Here is a 19,292-nt window from a genome sequence, read left to right as displayed (position 1 = left end):
ACCTTTTCCGGAAACTTGCTGTTGAGGGGGGCGGAGAAACCGTAGTTGGTCTATCAGCGGTCAGGGGACTGCAACAGGTTCGACGCATAGGACCAACCTGCAATTCCGACTCTCACTGGTGGGTTGGGTTCTCCCCGCCCCTACTCCGGCACCTCCCTAGCGCCGCTCTCCGGCGCAAAGCCCGCCCACTGTATGCGCTGAGCCACCACTTCCGCCCTCACCTCCTTCCAAGCAAGATGGCTGAGGAGCCGGAGTCTACGCTGCAGCTGCCTCCCTCAATTGCTGCTGAAGGTGAAGGACCCACGGAGGTCTCCCCAGAAACAGCCACTCCGGAGCCCCCTTCTTCCGCTGCAGTCTCTCCGGGAACAGAGGAGCCTGCCGGTGACACCAAGAAGAAAAGTAATTTTCAGAGCAGTTTCACTCTGGGCAGAGGCGGAAGGTTGAGGTTGTCTTCGAATAGGGATGGAGGCTAATAAAGAAGCAACATTTAGAGGAGGGCTGGTTCCAGACGAGGTTTTTGACCAGTCAGGAGAGAGGAAGTATACTTTTCGGCTTTTAAGACGTTTGAGTTAAGTGCCTCGAAAGAAAGCTATCTCAGGACGCACCTTCGCGGTGTGGTACCCAGTTTTTGAATGTCACGGCATTTTATTACGCTGTACTCTCATCTTCCTTTGAAATGACCAGACTGAGAGCTCTTTGAAGGTGGGAACTCTGTGGGATCTTGATAGTTCCAGGTACTTAACGCAGGATCTAATTATTTGAATAATGATTTTAGCTGATAAGGATGGTCTGTGGCAAATCTGAATTAGAATCCACACCTTCCGACTAGGTCGCTGTTTTTTATACCAAATGCGTGTGAATTCACACCTTGGACCAAAAAACTGGGGTTTTACCCAGTATGAAGACTGCTAAGGGAAAACTAAAGGCAGAGGCATCGCCTTTTTATAAAAAAAAAACAAACAAACAAACAAAAAACACTGTTTTGGAATCTTTGTAAATGAATCATTTCGTTGCTTGAACTGGACCCTTTATTGCTTGAGAATTAGTCCTCAACCCTTTATTGCTTGAGAATTAGTTCGCCATTGTAAAATACAGTAATTCCTAAGTGGAGCACTCCATGTAGAGTTGCCTATGAGAAAATCAGGAATTCGTTTTCTCATGTTGTGCTCAGTGATATCATGCCCTTTCATCCATCTTCACTTTCTGCTGCTGTGGAGGATAATTGTCTCTCCCAGCACCGTCCCCCTTTTAAGTCAGACTGACTCTACATTTGGGGGAAATCTTTTCTGTCATTTCCACATTATTCACCAATAGATAAACAAAAAACTATAATTATTTCTGTAGGTAACCACTAGACTTGTTCTTCAGACGAATCCCATGAATTTTAGAGATTCTTTTTCTTTTTTATTGGAGTATAGTTGGTTAACAATGTTGTGTTAGTTTTTGCTGTACAGCGAAGTGAATCAGTACTGTTGTTCCTTTTTTTCCCTTGCAATTTACTATAAGCAGAAACAGACTTTCAAAGAGTTTGTCTTAATATCTAGCAGTCTTAGTCAACAATTAACTACGTACTTGACCCTGAAGATTGCTGTGTAATACTGTGGCTAAAAAATAAGGCCCACATTCCCAAATATGGCCTGAGGTTATATGGCATGTTTTCTTGAGTCTGCACAATTTATGATTTTTAACTATCATTTAAAAATCGAATTTTCATCTTCTGGCTCCTGTGAGCATTTGAGTTAGCGTCTGTGATAGAAAACTTACTTTCTAGCTATTTAATGTCTACCCTGAAGTTGTCATCCTTTTTTGAGGACCTGTTCTCATGGAAAAAACTTAAATATTTCATATGCTCCACCTTTGGCTTAATGTGCATATTACTGAAGCAGACTGAGCTTGTTAGTTATGGCGGCACTTTAGGATCACCTGAGGGAGCTTTTAAACGTAGCAGTTCCGAGGCCCTATTTCCAGAAGATTCTGATTTAATTGATGTAGACATCTGTGTTCTTATACATGTTCCCCCAGTTGAGTCTCCTGTGTAGCTAGAGTGGAGAACTACAAGCAAATCACCTTTAGAATTAAAAAAAGTAATAATAAAGTACAGCTATAATTGTAATAAATATTTTTCCTTCTCTAGCTTCTTGCTCTCACTCTCTTCTTCAGTAGTACAACTCACTATTCTTCACTTGCAATACCCAGTTACAGTTGACTGATAGCCCCAGGGGATTGAAGGAGCAGGGACAGGGAGGTATGGAAGGTGAGCTAACCAAAATCTCCTTAGTTATCTCCCAGTTCATCTCTTTTGCTTAGATAACTGAGGGTAGGATTACTAAATGGAAGAAGGAAGATAAACTTTAGTAGGGAGATAAACTGTGCATTATGTGTTCTAGATGGCTTCATTCCAGGGGTAAACTTCAGTAAATTGATCTCAGTAACCTCATTGGGACCCAATTTTTAATACCAAGGAATGGGACAGGAAGTTTGTAATAGAATAGAGTTGACTTTAGCAGGCAGCAGAACTTCTACCTCTGCTTTCAGTGTTTCCTTTGATTGTGGATGTCTTTTTAAAAAATTTTTTTAAATTGAAGTTTAGTTAATTTACAATGTTGTGTTAGTTTCAAGTGTACGGCAAAGTGATTCAGTTACACATATATGTATATTTTCTTAATCAGATTCTTTTCCATTATACGTTATTACAAGATAGTGAGTATAGTTCTCTGTGCTATAAGCAGGTCCTTGTTGTTTACCTATTTTATATATAGTAGTGTGTATATATAAATACCAAACTCCTAATCTATCCCCCCATCCCCCCCATAAGTTTGTTTTCTGTTTGTGACTATTTCTGTTTTGTAAATAAGTTCATTTGTACCATTTTTTAGATTCCACATATAAGTAATATCATATGGTAATTGTTTTTCTCTGACTTCACTTAATATGATGATCTCTAGGTCCATCCATGTTGCTGCCAGTGGCATTATTTTGTTCTTTTTATGGCTGAACGATATTCCACATCCTCTGTACCCATTCATCTGTCGATGGACACTTAGGTTTCTTCCATGTCTTGGCTATTGTAAATAGTACTGCTATGAACATTTGGGTGCATATATCTTTTCGATCATGGTTTTCTCCAGATATATGCCCAGGAGTGGGATTGCAGGGTTTTATGGTAACTCTATTTTTAGTTTTTAGTTTTTTAAGGAACCTCCATACTGTTCTCCATAGTGGCTGCCATTTACATTCCCACCAACAGTGTAGGAGGCTTCCTTTTTCTCCACACCCTCTCCAGCATTTATTATTTGTAGACTTTTTAATGATGGCCATTCTGACTGGTGTGAGGTGATATTTCATTGTAGTTTTGATTTACATTTCTCTAATAATTAACAATATTGAGCATCTTTCATGTGTCTTTTGGCTGTCTATGTCTTCTTTGGAGAAATATCTATTTAGGACTTCTGCCCATTTTTTGTTTGGGTTGTTTGTTTTTTGATATTAAGCTGTAAGAGCTCCTTGTATATTTTGGAAATTAATCCCTTGTCTGTTGCATCATTTGCAAATATTTTCTCCCAGTCTTTTCATTTTGTGTATGGTTTCTTTCACTGTGCCAAAGCTTTTAACTTTCATTAGGTACCATTTGTTTACATTTGCTTTTAGTTCCATTACTCTAGGACACTAATCCAAAAAAATATTGCTGCAATTTATGTCAAAGAGTGTTCTGCCTGTGTTTTCCTCTAGGAATTTTATAGTATCCGATCTTACATTTAGGTCTTTAATATATTCTGAGTTTGTTTTTGTGTATGGTGTTAGTGAATGTTCTAATTTCATTCTTTTACATGTAGCTGTCCAGTTTTCCCAGCACCACCTACTGAAGACACTGTCTTTTCTCCATTTTATATTCTTGTCCCCTTTGTAGTAGATTGCTTGACCATAAGTGTGTTGGGTTTATTTCTGGGCTCTCTATCCTGTTCCATTGATCTATGTGTCTGTTTTTGTGCTGATACTGTACTGTTTTGATGACTGTAGCTTCACAGTATAGTCTGAAGGCAGGGAGTGTGATTCCTCCAGCTCTGTTCTTCTTTCTCAAGATTGTTTTGGCTATTCAAGGTCTTTTATGTTTCCGTACAGAATTTAAAAATATTTGTTTTAGTTCTGTGAAAAATGCCAATGGAAATTTTATAGAGATTGCATTGAATCTGTAGATTGCCTTGGGTAGCATAGTCATTTTAACAACACTGATTATTCCAATCCAAGAACACAGTATATCTTTCTATCTGTTTGTGTTGTCTTCAGTTTCTTTCATCAGTGTCTTACAGTTTTTGGAATGTAGGTCTTTTGCTTTCTTAGGTATGTTTATTCCTAGGTAATTTATTCTTTTTCATGCAAATGTAAATGAGATTATTTCCTTAATTTCTCTTTCTGATATTTTGTTGTTAGTGTGTAGAAATGCAACAGATGGGACTTCCCTGGCAGTCCAGTGGTTAAGACCCTGCGCTCCCTGTGCAGGAGCACAAGTTTGATCCCTAACCAGGGAACTAAGATTCCGCATGCCTCACAGTGCAGCCTAAGAAAAAAAAAAAAAAAGGAAATGCAACAGATTACTGTACATTAATTTTGTGTCAAACAACTTAACCAAGTTCATAACACAACTATTGTTGTGTTACTGTCAGTTACTCCTTTTATGTTTGTTAACATTTGCCTTATATATTGAGATGCTCCTGTGTTGGGTGCATATATATTTACAATTGTTATATCTTCTTTGATTGATCCTTTCATTATTTTATAGTGTCCTCCTTTGTCTCTTGTAACAGTCTTTATTTAAAAGTCTATTTTGTCTGATATAAATATTGCAACTGTGGCCTTCTTTGGAGTTCCATTTGTGTGGAATACCTTTTTTCCATCTCCACACTTTCTGTCTGTATGTGTGTCTAGATCCTAAATGTGTCTCTGATAGGCAGCAAATATATGGGTCTTGTTTTTGTATCCATTCAGCCAGTCTGTCTTTGGTTGGAGCATTTAGTCCGTTTTCACTTAAGGTAATTATCGATATGTATGTTCCTATTGCCATTTTGTTAATTATTTTGGATTTATCTTTGTAGGTCTTTTTCCCCCCCTTTTATTCTTTTGTTCCCTTCTCTTGTGATTTGATAACTGTCTTTAGTATTATGTTTGGATTCGTTTTTCTTTTTCGTGTGTGTATCTATTATAGATTTTTGTTTTGCAGTTAACACGAGGTTTTTGTATAGGAGCCTATATCTGTACGTGCTTGTTTTAAGTTGCTGATCTCTTAATTTCAAACGCACTTTAGATACCCTGCATTTGTACTCTTCCCCTATCATGATTACTGTTTTGATATTATATTTTACATCTAATTGTTTTGTGTATCCTTTAACTGTTATGGATATAGATGATTTTACGATTTTTGTCTTTTAACTTCCCTACTAGCTTTGTGCGTGGATGATTTCCTGCCTTTATTATATGTTTGCCTTTACCAGTGAGCTTTTCCGTATCATAATTTTCTCATTTCTGGTTGTGGCCTTCTATTTTCCACCTACAGAAGTTCTTTTAGCATTTGTTATAAAGCTGGTTTGGTGGTGCTGAATTCTTCTAGCTTTTGCTTGTCTGTAAAGCTTTTGATTTCTCCATCAAATCTGAACAAGAGCCTTGGTGGGTAGAGTGTTCCTTGGTTGTAAGTTTTTCTCTTTCATCACTTTAAGTATATCATGCCACTCCCTTCTGACATGAGTTTCTGCTGAAAAATCAGCTGATAGCCTAATGGGAGTTCCCTTGTATATTTCTTTTGATATTTTCTCTTTACCTTTAATCTTTGTCATTTTGATTACAATGTGTCATGGTGTATTTCTCTGTGGGTCAATCCTGTATGAGACTCTCTGCACTTCCTGGACTTGGGTGACTGCTTCCTTAGGTTAGGGAAATTTTCAGCTGTTATCTCTTCAAATATTTTCTCAGGCCCGATCTCTCTCTCTTCTTCTGGGATATAATGTGAATATTACCATTTGATGTTGTCCCAGAAGTCTCTTAAACTGTCCTCATTTGATGTTGTCCCAGAAGTCTCTTAAACTGTCCTCATTTCTTTTCATTCTATTTTCTTTATTCTGTTTGATGGCAGTGATTTTCAGTATTTTGTCAGAAGAACTAATACATTCTTCTGCCTCATTTAGTTTAATGTTGATTCCTTCTAGTGCATTTTTCTCTTCAGTTATTGTATTCTTCAATTCCATTTGGTTGTTCTTTATATTTTCTAATTCTTTTTAATGAAGTAACTTCAGGAGACAGATTCATAGTCTTTCTGTTTGCATCTTTGTATTTTAAATTATTGAAACCTTTGATTTCTCAGAAACCTTTTTGGCCCCTAGTTTTTGTATATTCTTTTTAATAATTTTTATTGTTTTCCTTTATTTAAAAGTTTATTGTAGGGGGCCTCCCTGGTGGCGCAAGTGGTTGAGAGTCCGCCTGCCGATGCAGGGGATACGGGTTCGTGCCCCGGTCTGGGAGGATCCCATATGCCGCGGAGCGGCTGGGCCCGTGAGCCATGGCCGCTGAGCCTGCGCGTCCGGAGCCTGTGCTCCGCAACGGGGGAGGCCACAACAGTGAGAGGCCCGCATACCGCAAAAAAAAAAAAAAAAAAAAAAAGTTTATTGTAGGGGCTTCCCTGGTGGTGCAGTGGTTGAGAGTCCGCCTGCCGATGCAGGGGACACGGGTTCGTGCCCCGGTCTGGGAAGATCCCACATGCCGCGGAGTGGCTGGGCCCGTGAGCCGTGGCCGCTTAGCCTGCGCGTCCAGAGCCTGTGCTCTGCAACGGGAGAGGCCACAACAGTGAGAGGCCTGCGTACCGCAAAAAAAAAAAAAAAAAGTTTATTGTAGAAAACTTGGTGGTTACAAAAAGCACAAGTAAAATCAAGTGATTATCACCTATAATATCCCTACTGGGAAATATCATTTTGGTGCATATTCACATTTATGTGAATATGTGCCTGTGATGGTTTTAATGAAATTGAAATCTTATGCTGCTTTATATTTAGTATTTTTTGATAATTTTTTCATACTATTAAATATGCTTTTATAGTATCTTTAATTGTAGCTTAATTATCTTAAGGTTTAATAAGTGAGTTATGATCTGGTACTGTTCTAAACACTTTATATGTATTCACTTAATCTTCATAACAGTCTTTATCAGGTTGCTGCTATTATCCTCATTTTACAAGTGAAGAAACTGTGGTACAGAGAGATTAGAGAGCTTATCTAGATATATATGTACATACCTAGCAAGTGGCCGAGCCAGGATTTTGAACCCAGGGAGTTTAGAGTGTGCTTTATATCTATACTACAGTATGTACATCCTATCATAGAGTATAATATTCTTTACTTAACCAGTCTCCGCTAAACATCTTTGTTGGAAATTTAGGTTTACCTTTTTTTTCAATAAAAATAAATGTTTTGATGAAGGTGAAATTCTTCTAAGTGAATCTTTTCATATCTTCCATTTATCATCTCAGGCATACCTCCAGTGTCATAAATACATAAACTGTATGTTGATTGAAGGTTTAAGTTTTCTGAAGTCTTTTATATCACATTCTCTTTAGATGTTTCAGCGTACTTGTCAGTATAGCTTACCATTGAACAAAATGGGTTTGAACTAAGCAGGTCTACTTACACATGGACTGTTATCAATAAATACATACTAGAATACTACATAATCCGTTGTAGGTTGAATCCGCGATGCAGAACCGTGGATCCAGAGGGCTGAGTGTAAAGTTATAGGTGGATTTTCGACTGTGTGGACATTGATGCCCCTAATTCCTGTTTTGATTGTGTCAACTGTATTTTTTTTTCCTTTACAGTTGACATCTTGCTAAAGGCTGTGGGAGACACTCCTATAATGAAAACAAAGAAATGGGCAGTAGAGCGAACCCGAACCATCCAAGGACTCATTGACTTCATCAAAAAGTTCCTTAAACTGGTGGCTTCAGAACAGTTGGTAAGAAAACAATGGTGATCATTTCCCTACAAAAATTCACGAAACATTTGTCTCAGTATTCAAGGGGGATTTCAGGAGCATCCTTTGCAGATGCTCAGGTTCCTTATATAAAATGGCATATTTGCGTATAATCTGTACACATTCTCCCTTATACTTTAAATCATTTCTAGATCATTTATGATACCTAACACAATGTAAATGCTGCATAAATAGTTGCTGGTACACGGCAAATTAAAGTTTTGCTTTTTGGAACTTTCTGGAATTTTTTTCTCCAAATATCTTCCATCACATTTGGATGAATCTGAGGGAGGATGCAGAACCCATAGATACGGAGGGGGTACTGTAGTTCCTAGGCAACAATGAATAACTGTTGTATATAGAAATACATAAGGAGCCACATATGTTACTTCAGTAATGTCCTTTTATTTCTTTTGTTAGTGGAATTTCTGTGCTTTATTGAAGGATTCTGTGGAGAACCATGAAAAGCAATGAATTTTAGATTTGCTTTTAAAGGTGGACTGATTTTTTTTTTTTTTTTTACCTACCGTATTGGTTGTTTTCCTCAAAAAGTCACTGAATGCCCATGCAGAAAGATCTATCATAGAATATCGGTACAGAAAGTTTTGGGGTTTTCTTTGTTTTGGTATTAATGTTGCTTCCTTCCCATTCTTCTCAAGGTACTCAATATACCTTTGCCATGTGCTGTGGAAGAACTAAGAGGTATACAGTTGACCCTTGAACAACATGAGTTTGAACTGTGGCAGTCCACTTATCCGTGGATTTTTTTCAGTAAATACATACTATACTACTACACAACCTGCAGTCGGTTGAATCTGCCTTGTATACACAGATTTTTGACTGTGCAGTGTGGGCGCCCCAACCCCCTCGTTTTTAAGGTTCAGGTGTACTTATTTCATATTATGATACGTGTTAAGCATTTCACGGTGAGTTGTTACGATTAAAAATTTAAATGCCACAGGTTTTTAATTTGGTATTTGGCCACAGAAATTTAAATGTCTACATGTATTTGACATTTTGTCACATGTTATGTTAATATATAGAACGCCTTTATCTTCAGACCACAATCTTGGTCATTGTTAACTCAGGTAATGTATATGTGGATAGATAATTGAAGAATCACTAAGTATTTTTTAAATACAGTTATGTGTAAGGATTGGGTGATTATTTATGAAAGTGAGGTGTGTTGGAATTTATTTCTTTTTGTCAATGAAGAGGTGGAAACTACTCTGATCTAAGATTTTGTTGGTAAGTGGCTTTCACAAAAGTGTTACGTCATGGGTGCAAAAGTAAGTGCAAGATAGGTTAATCACTAGAAGTTATTTGAGGTAAGGATAGCATAGAACCAAGGATTCCTCCAAAGGAAGTTGTAAGGGAAAACTGATGGGGATTTTTGAGTTTCACAGGTGAACATCTCTGTTTGTGATCACTCGGAATGAGAAAAGATCTGTTTTATAAGAGTGCCGTATAGAACTTAATTAAATTTCAGAGATGGGCAAGAATATTATAGTGTCATCCACTTGCATATGGTAGCTAAAACCTGAGGAGCAGAGGACCTTGCCTAGAGTCCAAGTCTAAATGGAAAAGTTAGCGTAATGAGAACATACACTTAAGAGAAATGAACAGAGGTTATCTCTACTAACAGTATACCATGAAGAGTTGGAGAGGTAGGTAACCAGAGGAGTAGTACCAAGTAATTAAGGCATTACTTTTAGAAATTTGTGGATAGAAGAAAAGGTGAAAGAATGCTGTGTTCTATGTTAATGTTAGAGTTTTGACATTTCGTATTGCTTATATTCAGTAATCTGAAAGGACTTGGTTGATGTCAATATATATTAGGTTGAACCATGTAAAACTGCCATCAATCAACCTTTTTTTTTTTTTTTTTTGCGGTACGTGGGCCTCTCATTGTTGTGGCCTCTCCCGTTGTGGGGTACAGTCTCTGGACACGCAGGCTCAGCGGCCATAGCTCACGGGCCCAGCCGCTCCACGGCATGTGGGATCTTCCTGGACTGGGGCATGAACCTGTGTCCCCTGCATCGGCAGGTGGACTCACAACCACTGCGCCACCAGGGAAGCCCCCAATCAATCATTTTAACCAAAAACTCAGCAATTTCATATGGTCCAACTTTAAACCTTTGTAGCAAATCTGATTATTTCTTCCCATTTAAACAATAGGAAACATAAACAAAAGTAGTCTTTTTGTCACTTTTCTAGATTAAACTAGAACTCACATCTTCTGGCTTCATAGAGCTGTACCCTACATTATTTTCACAAAATAAATGTCAAAAGAAAAAGTAATGCTGGGGATCCTGGGAAGATAGCAGGGGCGTCAGAAGGCATGAATTCCCACAAAAATATAGTCAACTAGAAAGCAAAACCGAAACCCCATGATCAGTATACTTATAACAGAACTTAGATGACAAGTATCCTGAAACCTAAGATTCAAGTTGGTGGGAATACCCACCAATGACCACAGGATCTGCGTCCTATTAGCAAATGTGCTGAAAAAAATAAACAGTAGGATTGGCATCTGATAGCACTGAGAAAGGGAGAACCTGGAAATAGCTAACAGGCATTCACTGGAAAGTACAGTGGGCCAATTTAAGAATAGTAGCTGAAATTGAGAGTGTTTGATTCTCTCCAATAGCAGGTGATTACAATATATCTGCACTAAGGAGAACTTAAGGGACTGGAGCAGACTAGCCCCTGAGAACTCTCAAAACAGACTCAGGCTCCCTTCCAAGACAAGATCCCACACTGAAGAGGAACTTCTGGAAGTGAAACACATTTAAGCAGGGAAAGGAAGGAAAAAGAAGGACCAGGTCAAAATGGAGAGGAACAACCTGGAAAGCTCAGAAAGCAGACCTCCGGGACTTCTCTGGTGGCGCAGTGGTTAAGAATCCGCCTGCCAGTGCAGGGGACATGGCTTTGAGCCCTGGTCCGGGAAGATCCCACATGCCGCAGAGCAACTAAGCCCATGCGCCGCCACAACTACTGAGCCTGCGCTCTAGAGCCCGTGAGCCACAACTACTGAGGCCACGCACCACAACTACTGAAGCCCGCGTACCTAGAGCCTGTACTCCGCAACTAGAGAAAGCCCACATGCAGCAACGAAGACCGAGTGCAGTCATAAATAAATAAAAGTTAATTGTTAAAAAAAAGAAAGCAAGCAAGCAGACCTCCATATTGTTCAACACTATACAAAAAACAACAGTAGAGGGAGCGCTGTGGAGTTAGAAAAACTACACTAACCCATTTCATTCTAAAAGTTGAAGAAAACTGATTTCATATACAAGTAAGCAACAGAGAAGTATCAAGGTCAAATCCCGCACAGTGTTACAAGGAAGCAAAATAAACAGAGTAACATCCCTAAAGACAATGAAAGCATGCCAGAGAAAAATGTGCCTACAAGCAGGTCAGTAACTGATTTATTATGTCAAAACAGGTGTCAAAAGAAAGATGATACCAGACATGAAAGAACAACATAAATCAGCAATAGTAAAACTCGAAGTGACAGAGCTCAGGAAAAGAATTATAGGTTAAATTTCAGAAATGGAGACTAAACTAGATGGAATATAAGAGCAAATAAACAACAGGTAATGGCTGAAGAAAAATAGAAGGGAAAAAAAAGAATTTTCAAAATCAGAAAGATATACCTTAGGAATAAACATACCTAAGGAGGTAAAAGACCTATACTCTGAAAACTATAAGAAACCGATGAAAGAGATTGAAGACAACACAAACAGAAAAATATACTGTGTTCTTGGGTGGAATAATCAGTGTTGTTAAAATGACTATGCTACCCAAGGCAATCTACAGATTCAATGCAATCTCTGTAAAATTTCCAATGGCATTTCTCACAGAACTAAAACAAATATTTTTAAATTCTGTATGGAAACATAAAAGACCTTGAATAGCCAAAACAGTCTTGAGAAAGAAGAACAGAGCTGGAGGAATCACACTCCCTGTCTTCAGACTATACTGTGAAGCTACAGTCATCAAAACAGTACGGTATTGCACAAAAACAGATACATAGATCAATGGAACAGGATAGAGAGCCCAGAAATAAACCCATGCACTTACGGTCAAGCAGTCTACTACAAAGGGGACAAGAATATACAATGGGAGAAAAGACAGTGTCTTCAGTAGGTGGTGCTGGGAAAACTGGACAGCTACATGTAAAAGAATGAAATTGGAACATTCACTAACACATACACAAAAATAAACTCAAAATATATTAAAAACCTAAATGTAAGACCGGATACTATAAAATTCCTAGAGGAAAACATAGGCAGAACACTCTTTGACATAAATTACAGCAATATTTTTTTGGGTCAGTCTTCTAGAATAAAGGAAATAAAAGCAAAAACAAACAAATGGGACCTAATTAAACTTAAAAGCTTTTGCATAGCAGAAGAAACCATCCACAAAACAAAAATACAACCTACTGAATGGGACAATATATTTGCAAATGGTATGACCAATAAGGGATTAATATCCAACATATATAAACAGCTCATACAACTCAACATCAAAAAAACAAACAACCCAATTGTAAGGTGGGCAGAAGAACTGAAAAGACATTTTTCCAAAGAGGAAGTGCAGATGCCCAACAGGCACATGAAAAGATCCTCAACATCGATAATCATCAGGGAAATGCAAATCAGAACCACAGTGAGATATCACCTCACACCTGTCAGAATGGCTGTCATCAAAAAGAACACAAATAACAAATGTTGGTAAGGATGTGGAGAAAAGGGAACCCTTATATACCGTTGGTAGGAATGTAAATTGGTGCAGCCACTGTGGAAAACAATATGGAGGTTTCTCAAAAAACTAAAGACAGAACTACCTTATGACCCAGCAATTCCACTCCTGGGTATACATGTGAAGAAAACAAAAAAACTTGTTTGAAAAGATAACGTGCAGCCCTGTGTTCATAGCAGCATTATTTACAGCTGCCAAGATATGGAAGCAACCTAAGTATCCATCAACAGATAAATGCATAGAAGATGTACACACACACACACACACAATGGAATACTACTCAGCCATAGAAAAGAAATTTTGCCATTTGCAGCAACATAGATAGACTTGGAGGGCATTATGCTAAGTGAAATGAGTTAGAGAAAGACAAATACTGTATGATATAACTTTACACGGAATCTAAAAAATACAACAAACTAGTGAATATAACAAAAAAGAAGCAGACTCACAGATATAGGGAACAAACTAGTGGTTTCCAGTTTGGAGGCGGAGGGACAATATGGGGGTGGAGGAGTGGGATATACAGACTGAAGGATGCAAGATAGGCTGAAGGATGTGTTGTACAACATGGGGAACATAGCCAATATTTGGTAAAAACTGTAAATGGAAAGTAACCTTTAAAAATTGTATAAAAATTTTTTTAACTTAAAAAAAACGTTAAACAGCATCTGGTTGCTCAGGCTGGGGGATGGGATGGGGGGGTAGAATGAAAGGTAAAAAGAATTTGAGAAAATGACAAATTGAGTATGAACAAAGGAGAGTAAACATAGAAATAGGAGTCCCTGAAGAAGAAACCAAAGCAGAGGAACAAAACAAATACTTAAAATTATAATTCAAGGGAAATTTCTTCTAAAAAGATTTGAAACTACATATTAAAAAAATGTACCAAGATCCTGAGAATACCAACGCGGTGTAATAATCACGGAGACACATTCTGGTAAGATTACTGGATGTGAAATAAAAAGAAAAATCCTTTGGACATCTAGGGGGAAAAGGACATGGCTTAGGAAATTAGGTTACCATCAAAGTTGAGTAGCAAAGATACAAAGAAAGTGTGAGATAAGGATTTTATATACTACAAAACTGACATTTAATCAGGGCACAAAACTGTTAGCAGCGTGCAAGAACTCAAGAGAATGCTGTTCCCATGAACCCTCCCTACAAAATCTCAAGTTTATAACAACCAAAATAACTAAAGAGACATCTATACAAAGACTGGTGATTTAAAAAGAAATCATTATTCTTTAAAATTTTATCCTCCTAAGCTCTAGCATTTAGCTAAAGATTGTATTTTGAAATTTTTACCTCTATGGAACTTCCATTTAAACTACCTTAATTGCTTTTTTTTAAATTAAAGTCACTTTTAGTTGCTAACTCCTGTTACAGAATTACATTAAGTTCTTATAGTTCTCTACTGTATCTGCTGTACTGTCCCCTCAACACTCACATCTTATTTTTGTTTCTTTTGCCTGCAGAGTCTTAATTATTACTCTCTGCACCTAGTTAAGTCCTAATTTGTTCCTCATTTTTTTTTTCCAGAAAGCCTCTCCTGACCAAAAGGCTAGGCTAAACTAATGCCCCATCTTTGGGCTACAGACCTTGTCAGATGCATTTTCCCCATCTATATTCTTATCTATTCAGGTATGTTTGCTTATTGAGGGGAGAGATCATATTAATCTTCATAATTCCACACCTTGTGCATTTCCTAGCACATAATAGACATTCAGGGATTGTTTGCTGAAATAAACTAAATTGTTGTCCAGAGCCCTTTTCCTAATTTAAAATGTTCCAAAGAGTAAAATCTATGTTCACTCATAGTTAAACTGTCAGGAACTAAACACAAATTATTATATCCTTATCACAGGAAATTCACATTAAAATGCACACTGATTTCTGTTGTTTCTGAAATTATGTTAGAACCTTACTCAGCCTTAATAATGAGTTGATATTTAAGCATGAACTATTTTTAAATAAGTTAATAAGTCTAACTAATGTCTATTGAGTACATGTATCAAGCACATACACTTGATGTGTACTGTCTCATTTTATTTTTCCCAGCAGCTTCAAGAAGTATAGGTCCTGTTATTTTCTGTATTTACAAACAAGGACACAGTTTGAGAAAAGTTATTTGTATTTATAGCCAGAATTCAAACCTAGATCTCAGTAGAGCCCCTACTCTTATTGCCTGAAGGAGAAATATAAGTGATATTTATTCTTGTTCTAGCTGGTGTCCCAAATAGTATCTGTCAACCAACTATTCTGATAGATACTTTTAAGGTCTTTGTGAAGCCCAGGAAATTTGTCTTAAAATTTGATTGTAGACAAGGAAAATTGAGTATGTTAACCTGCAAATGTTTTGTTTTCTAAAAAGAAAACTATCAGAAGTCACTTTGACACTGTGATCTTTTGTTTCAGTATCTTCAGGAATTTTTTAAGTACTAAAAATGTTTTAGTAGAAACAGACTAAACTGAAACATTGAACAGTGAATCCTTTAAGAAACAAGGTTGTAAGGACATTAGGTTTCAATTATGCTACATTTTTGCTACTTCATTTGGCTGCAAGTGACTTTACAGTGGTCTCACCCAGCCTGAAATTCAGTACTTCTCAGAGTTTTCAGAGGTGGTAATGGTCAAAAAAATCCAACCGTGCATGTCATTTACTCAAGAAAAATGCACCAACTATCTCAATTATTAGATGTTTTTATTTGAGGCTGTGTGTGTAAAATTTTGTTAGGAGAAATTCTGTCTTTAATTATGAATAAATGAGAAAATTGATATTTTTACTAATGTAATTTCTTGGATAAACCTTCAAAAGCTGTTTGTAAAAACAAAAGTTTCTTAGTTATAAAAAGCTGGGAACAAAAATTCTGTTATTCCACCAGAGGAAAGACATGCTCTTCATAAGATCTCACTAACTGACTAATTTATGAGAATTAGAAAGAAGGGGTTTAGGGAAGCTTTCTTCAGTTCTGAAGACAAACAATTGGAAATAGCTGGCTGATTGGCACCCAGAAAAATGCAGATTAATCTGGATACCATTAAAAATGAATCACCATAATTTTCTTATTTCTTGCAGTTTATTTATGTGAATCAGTCCTTTGCCCCCTCCCCAGACCAGGAAGTTGGAACCCTCTATGAGGTAAAACATTACTGCTTTATTTTCTTCATGGAATATGCTCATCTGTGTATAGTATGATCATTAACTCACATCATTTAAAGAGATGATAAGCCATTCTTAATTGTCTATCAAGAAAAGAGATTACTTTCTTGTTCTCTGTTATATCTCTAACACCTTGAACTTAGTTGGATCTCAATAAATTATACAGTAATTGAAGAATTAAATAATGAATAACACAAACAGAAGATGACTATGAAATATGACCAGAAAGTAAGATCTCCTTTTTTACCTACATGTAGTATCTTCTACATTGTTTTTATAATCAGTAATCCAGATCTCCCTCCAAGAAATTGAAAAGGAGACTATGTAAGAATGACTTTATTCAGCATTCTTAGAGCACCATTACTAGAAAATAGTACATACATTATAGTCAGATGTAGAGAAGGGACAAGGTTAAGATATGTCTGCTTATCTATGCTTAAGGTGCTTAAAGGACAAGTTCTATTAAACATTTATGATTACTAATATGTGTCCAATAGTAGCTTGCATCTGTTGAAAGAACTAGCCTTATAGATACATGTACATGTATGAGGATGTTTATGATCAGTATAACATTTTTTTTCTTAGTTTCATCTGAGAATAACAAAAATTGAGTTTAATTTATTGCCGTTTTTCTTTTTGTAGTGTTTTGGCAGTGATGGTAAACTGGTCCTGCATTACTGCAAATCTCAGGCATGGGGATGAGCTACAGAGGAAAAGATATCGCTAACTTAAAATGAATCTTCACAAAGCCAACAGCTCTGAAAAGTTTTGATCTTGTGGCAAGAGACTTGTGGATGTGATCTCTTCAGCATGCATCTACTGGGACCCATGTCTATACATTTAAAATATCCACAGAGTAGATGGACTCACAAAAATGTGATTTGTATTAAAACACAAATCAGCATAAAAGATTGACATTAGGGTTTACCCAATACTACAACTATTGCTCCAGAGCTGCCTCCAAAGTGTTGAAAAGGAGACTAAGATCATATAAAGCTGCTTTTGTACCACTTCTCAAAATGACTGAAATTGTTTACTTGAAAAATTAGCACTCTGCTGATTCTCCCCCCCCCCCCCATAAAAGTCAATTTACTAAAGGATTCTTTTGGGGCTTATTCAGGGGAGTGCAATTTGTTTGAGGTATGTGTTTTGCCTTTTCTCATTTACATTTCTATCTACAGTGTTACCTTGTGAAACAAAGTTGCATTGACCTGCTGGCTTTATTACCTTGCGTAGTCCAGTAGAGGGCAACCCAGCTGGCAGAAAGAGTTAGGCAGTTTGGTTTTACCTCTTTGCCAAAAGATAATAGCTATTCCTGCTAATTTCTAGCAAACATCTAGCCAAGAGAGCACACATGTTGACACACTGGAAGATTGCTTTAGAGAAAATTCGTGGTTTTGGTTTAACTGTTTTATTGGGAAACAGAAGGAACTTTACAAATTTTGGACAAATGAGTCATCTAACTCTTTTCAATCTTATCATTTAATGATTCTTGAGTCCCAGTGGTTATAACTGTGGTATTAAACTCTCTCTTATTTTTACAGTGTTAAAAGCACTCTGAGTAAACGAGGCAGCATCTTTCAGTTTTTATAATGTATTTTCCAACTTGAAAATGCTCAGAGAATAACGAAAACAGCTAGATTTTATGTGTATTTCATGCCATGACTAAAAGTACCATTTTTTACTGATGCTATTAAACTGATAATTGCTTTAAATAAGATTCAACCTTTTTTCTTCAGACTTCTGTATTGTATTTGTAATGCAGCATTTTTTTTTAATCCCAGTAAATTGAATGGAATGTTCAAACAGGATCTAAGGTGTATACAAGAATTCTAAGTGTTGATTTTCAAAGGTGATTAGAATGGTATGATTTTGTCAAAGGACTTTGAACTACATTTATGTCCTTTAAGTCCCAGAATGTACTTTATGGTTAATGATCTGCCATACATTATCATTAAGGGATGCTAAGAAACAATTCAGTTTAAGGTGATGAAATCACTGTTCAGTTCTCATTTTCTGCCCGATAACAAATTCCTAAGTCCCCTTATAATGATGTCCCTGTTTAATAAATTAATGCAGCTAGTATTTAGCATTGAAATAATACAGGTTGAATTGTGTAAAGGCTAAGTAAGAAATTAGTACGTATGTTGAAAGCTGTAAAGAATATTATTTTCAGGTCAAATAAGTTGAATATGGGAAGGATCTGTTCTCTAGTTTTGTGCTCTTTCTGTTTACTGAAGGATATGAATATATTTATATGCATATATATTTAACAGATAGGAAAAATATGTTTAACCTATGTGTATCTTACGTTTGCTGCTAAGGTTTCAAATGATAGACTATTACCTTAACAGTCAAAACTACTTGAGTTTGAATTTGTGTCATCAACTTAATTATTCTTTTCTGATCTAAATAATTTACTAACTTATTCAATCTGAGGTTAGCTAAATATGTATACTTTGTTTTTTTCACTCACAACCTTTAAGAATATGTAGGGCTTTACACTTTTTAAAACCGTATTTACATTATTCTGTGCTGACTATACAACATTTATCATGGGATCATAAGCCTGGATCCCATAAGTTATTTGGTTATTAGAACCTAGAACGCAATTCACAAAATATTTTTGCAGATGTCTGGTTTAAATGAGCTTGGGGGGGGAACTAAACCCTCAGGTTATATTTTAACTTTTCCATATTTATGAATGAGAAAATCAACATCAGTAATGCCACGCTTTATCTTACTGTGCAAAGATGACCCATTCTACATACAGTGTATATAATGTTAGAATAGTGTGCTTTGCATCTTTGAAGCTGCCTATGCCGAGGCCTTCACAGTGAGTTCCCCATACTTAGGGTGTAAGGTAAGCTAAGAAGGTTTATCTGGAATCAAAATAAGATTGAATACTTCCTGGAATCTATGATTTCTGTAGAAGTTTGAACCCTGAAGGGACCTTTAATATCATCTACTCTGATAAGATTAGAAAACTCAAAGAGAAGTGCAGACCATGCTTTAAATTATATAGCATTAGTCAACCAGTTTAGTTGTGTGTAACCCAAAGCGGGAAAGTACAGTGTTCAGAGGTATGATAATGAAAATCACCTTTTATGCAGCTTCTGCTTCATTTTCCAAGGATTGTAATATACTTAGTAAGCTTCTGACACTAAGGGAATTCAGCTACAGACCACATAATGGAAGGAAAGTATTCAGAAAAGAGTTCAGCAGGTTTACTTTTACAGATACTATTTTCCTTCAAAATTGTCCAACCCACACTGGATTATTCGCTATTTCCTGAACGTGCATTGTTTGTTTGTTTGTTTGTTTTTGTTTCCTACACCTCCACCCCTTCAAATC

General features: G+C 36.8%; 1 protein-coding gene across 2 annotated transcripts; it reads left to right on the top strand.

The window, feature by feature from the left end:
• Positions 1–86: 86 nt before the first annotated feature.
• ATG12 (autophagy related 12) lies at positions 87–17,035 on the top strand. 2 transcript variants are annotated; one of them, XM_060093272.1, is made up of 4 exons: positions 87–399; positions 7,854–7,990; positions 15,855–15,917; positions 16,581–17,035. In XM_060093272.1, exons 1-4 carry the CDS (start codon positions 237–239, stop codon positions 16,638–16,640), a joined length of 423 nt encoding a protein of 140 aa, XP_059949255.1. In that variant the 5' UTR covers positions 87–236; the 3' UTR covers positions 16,641–17,035. The 2 variants fall into 2 exon arrangements, with proteins under 2 accessions (XP_059949255.1, XP_059949256.1); XM_060093273.1 differs by lacking the exons at positions 7,854–7,990; positions 16,581–17,035 and having other exon boundaries at positions 182–399; positions 15,855–15,916.
• The last annotated feature ends 2,257 nt before the right edge of the window (positions 17,036–19,292 follow it).

This window comes from Mesoplodon densirostris, chromosome 3 (assembly GCF_025265405.1).
Source record: "Mesoplodon densirostris isolate mMesDen1 chromosome 3, mMesDen1 primary haplotype, whole genome shotgun sequence".
NCBI lineage: Eukaryota > Metazoa > Chordata > Mammalia > Artiodactyla > Ziphiidae > Mesoplodon > Mesoplodon densirostris.
The sequence above is the reverse complement of the archived record's forward strand: the minus strand, read 5'-3'. Positions and strand labels throughout refer to the sequence as shown.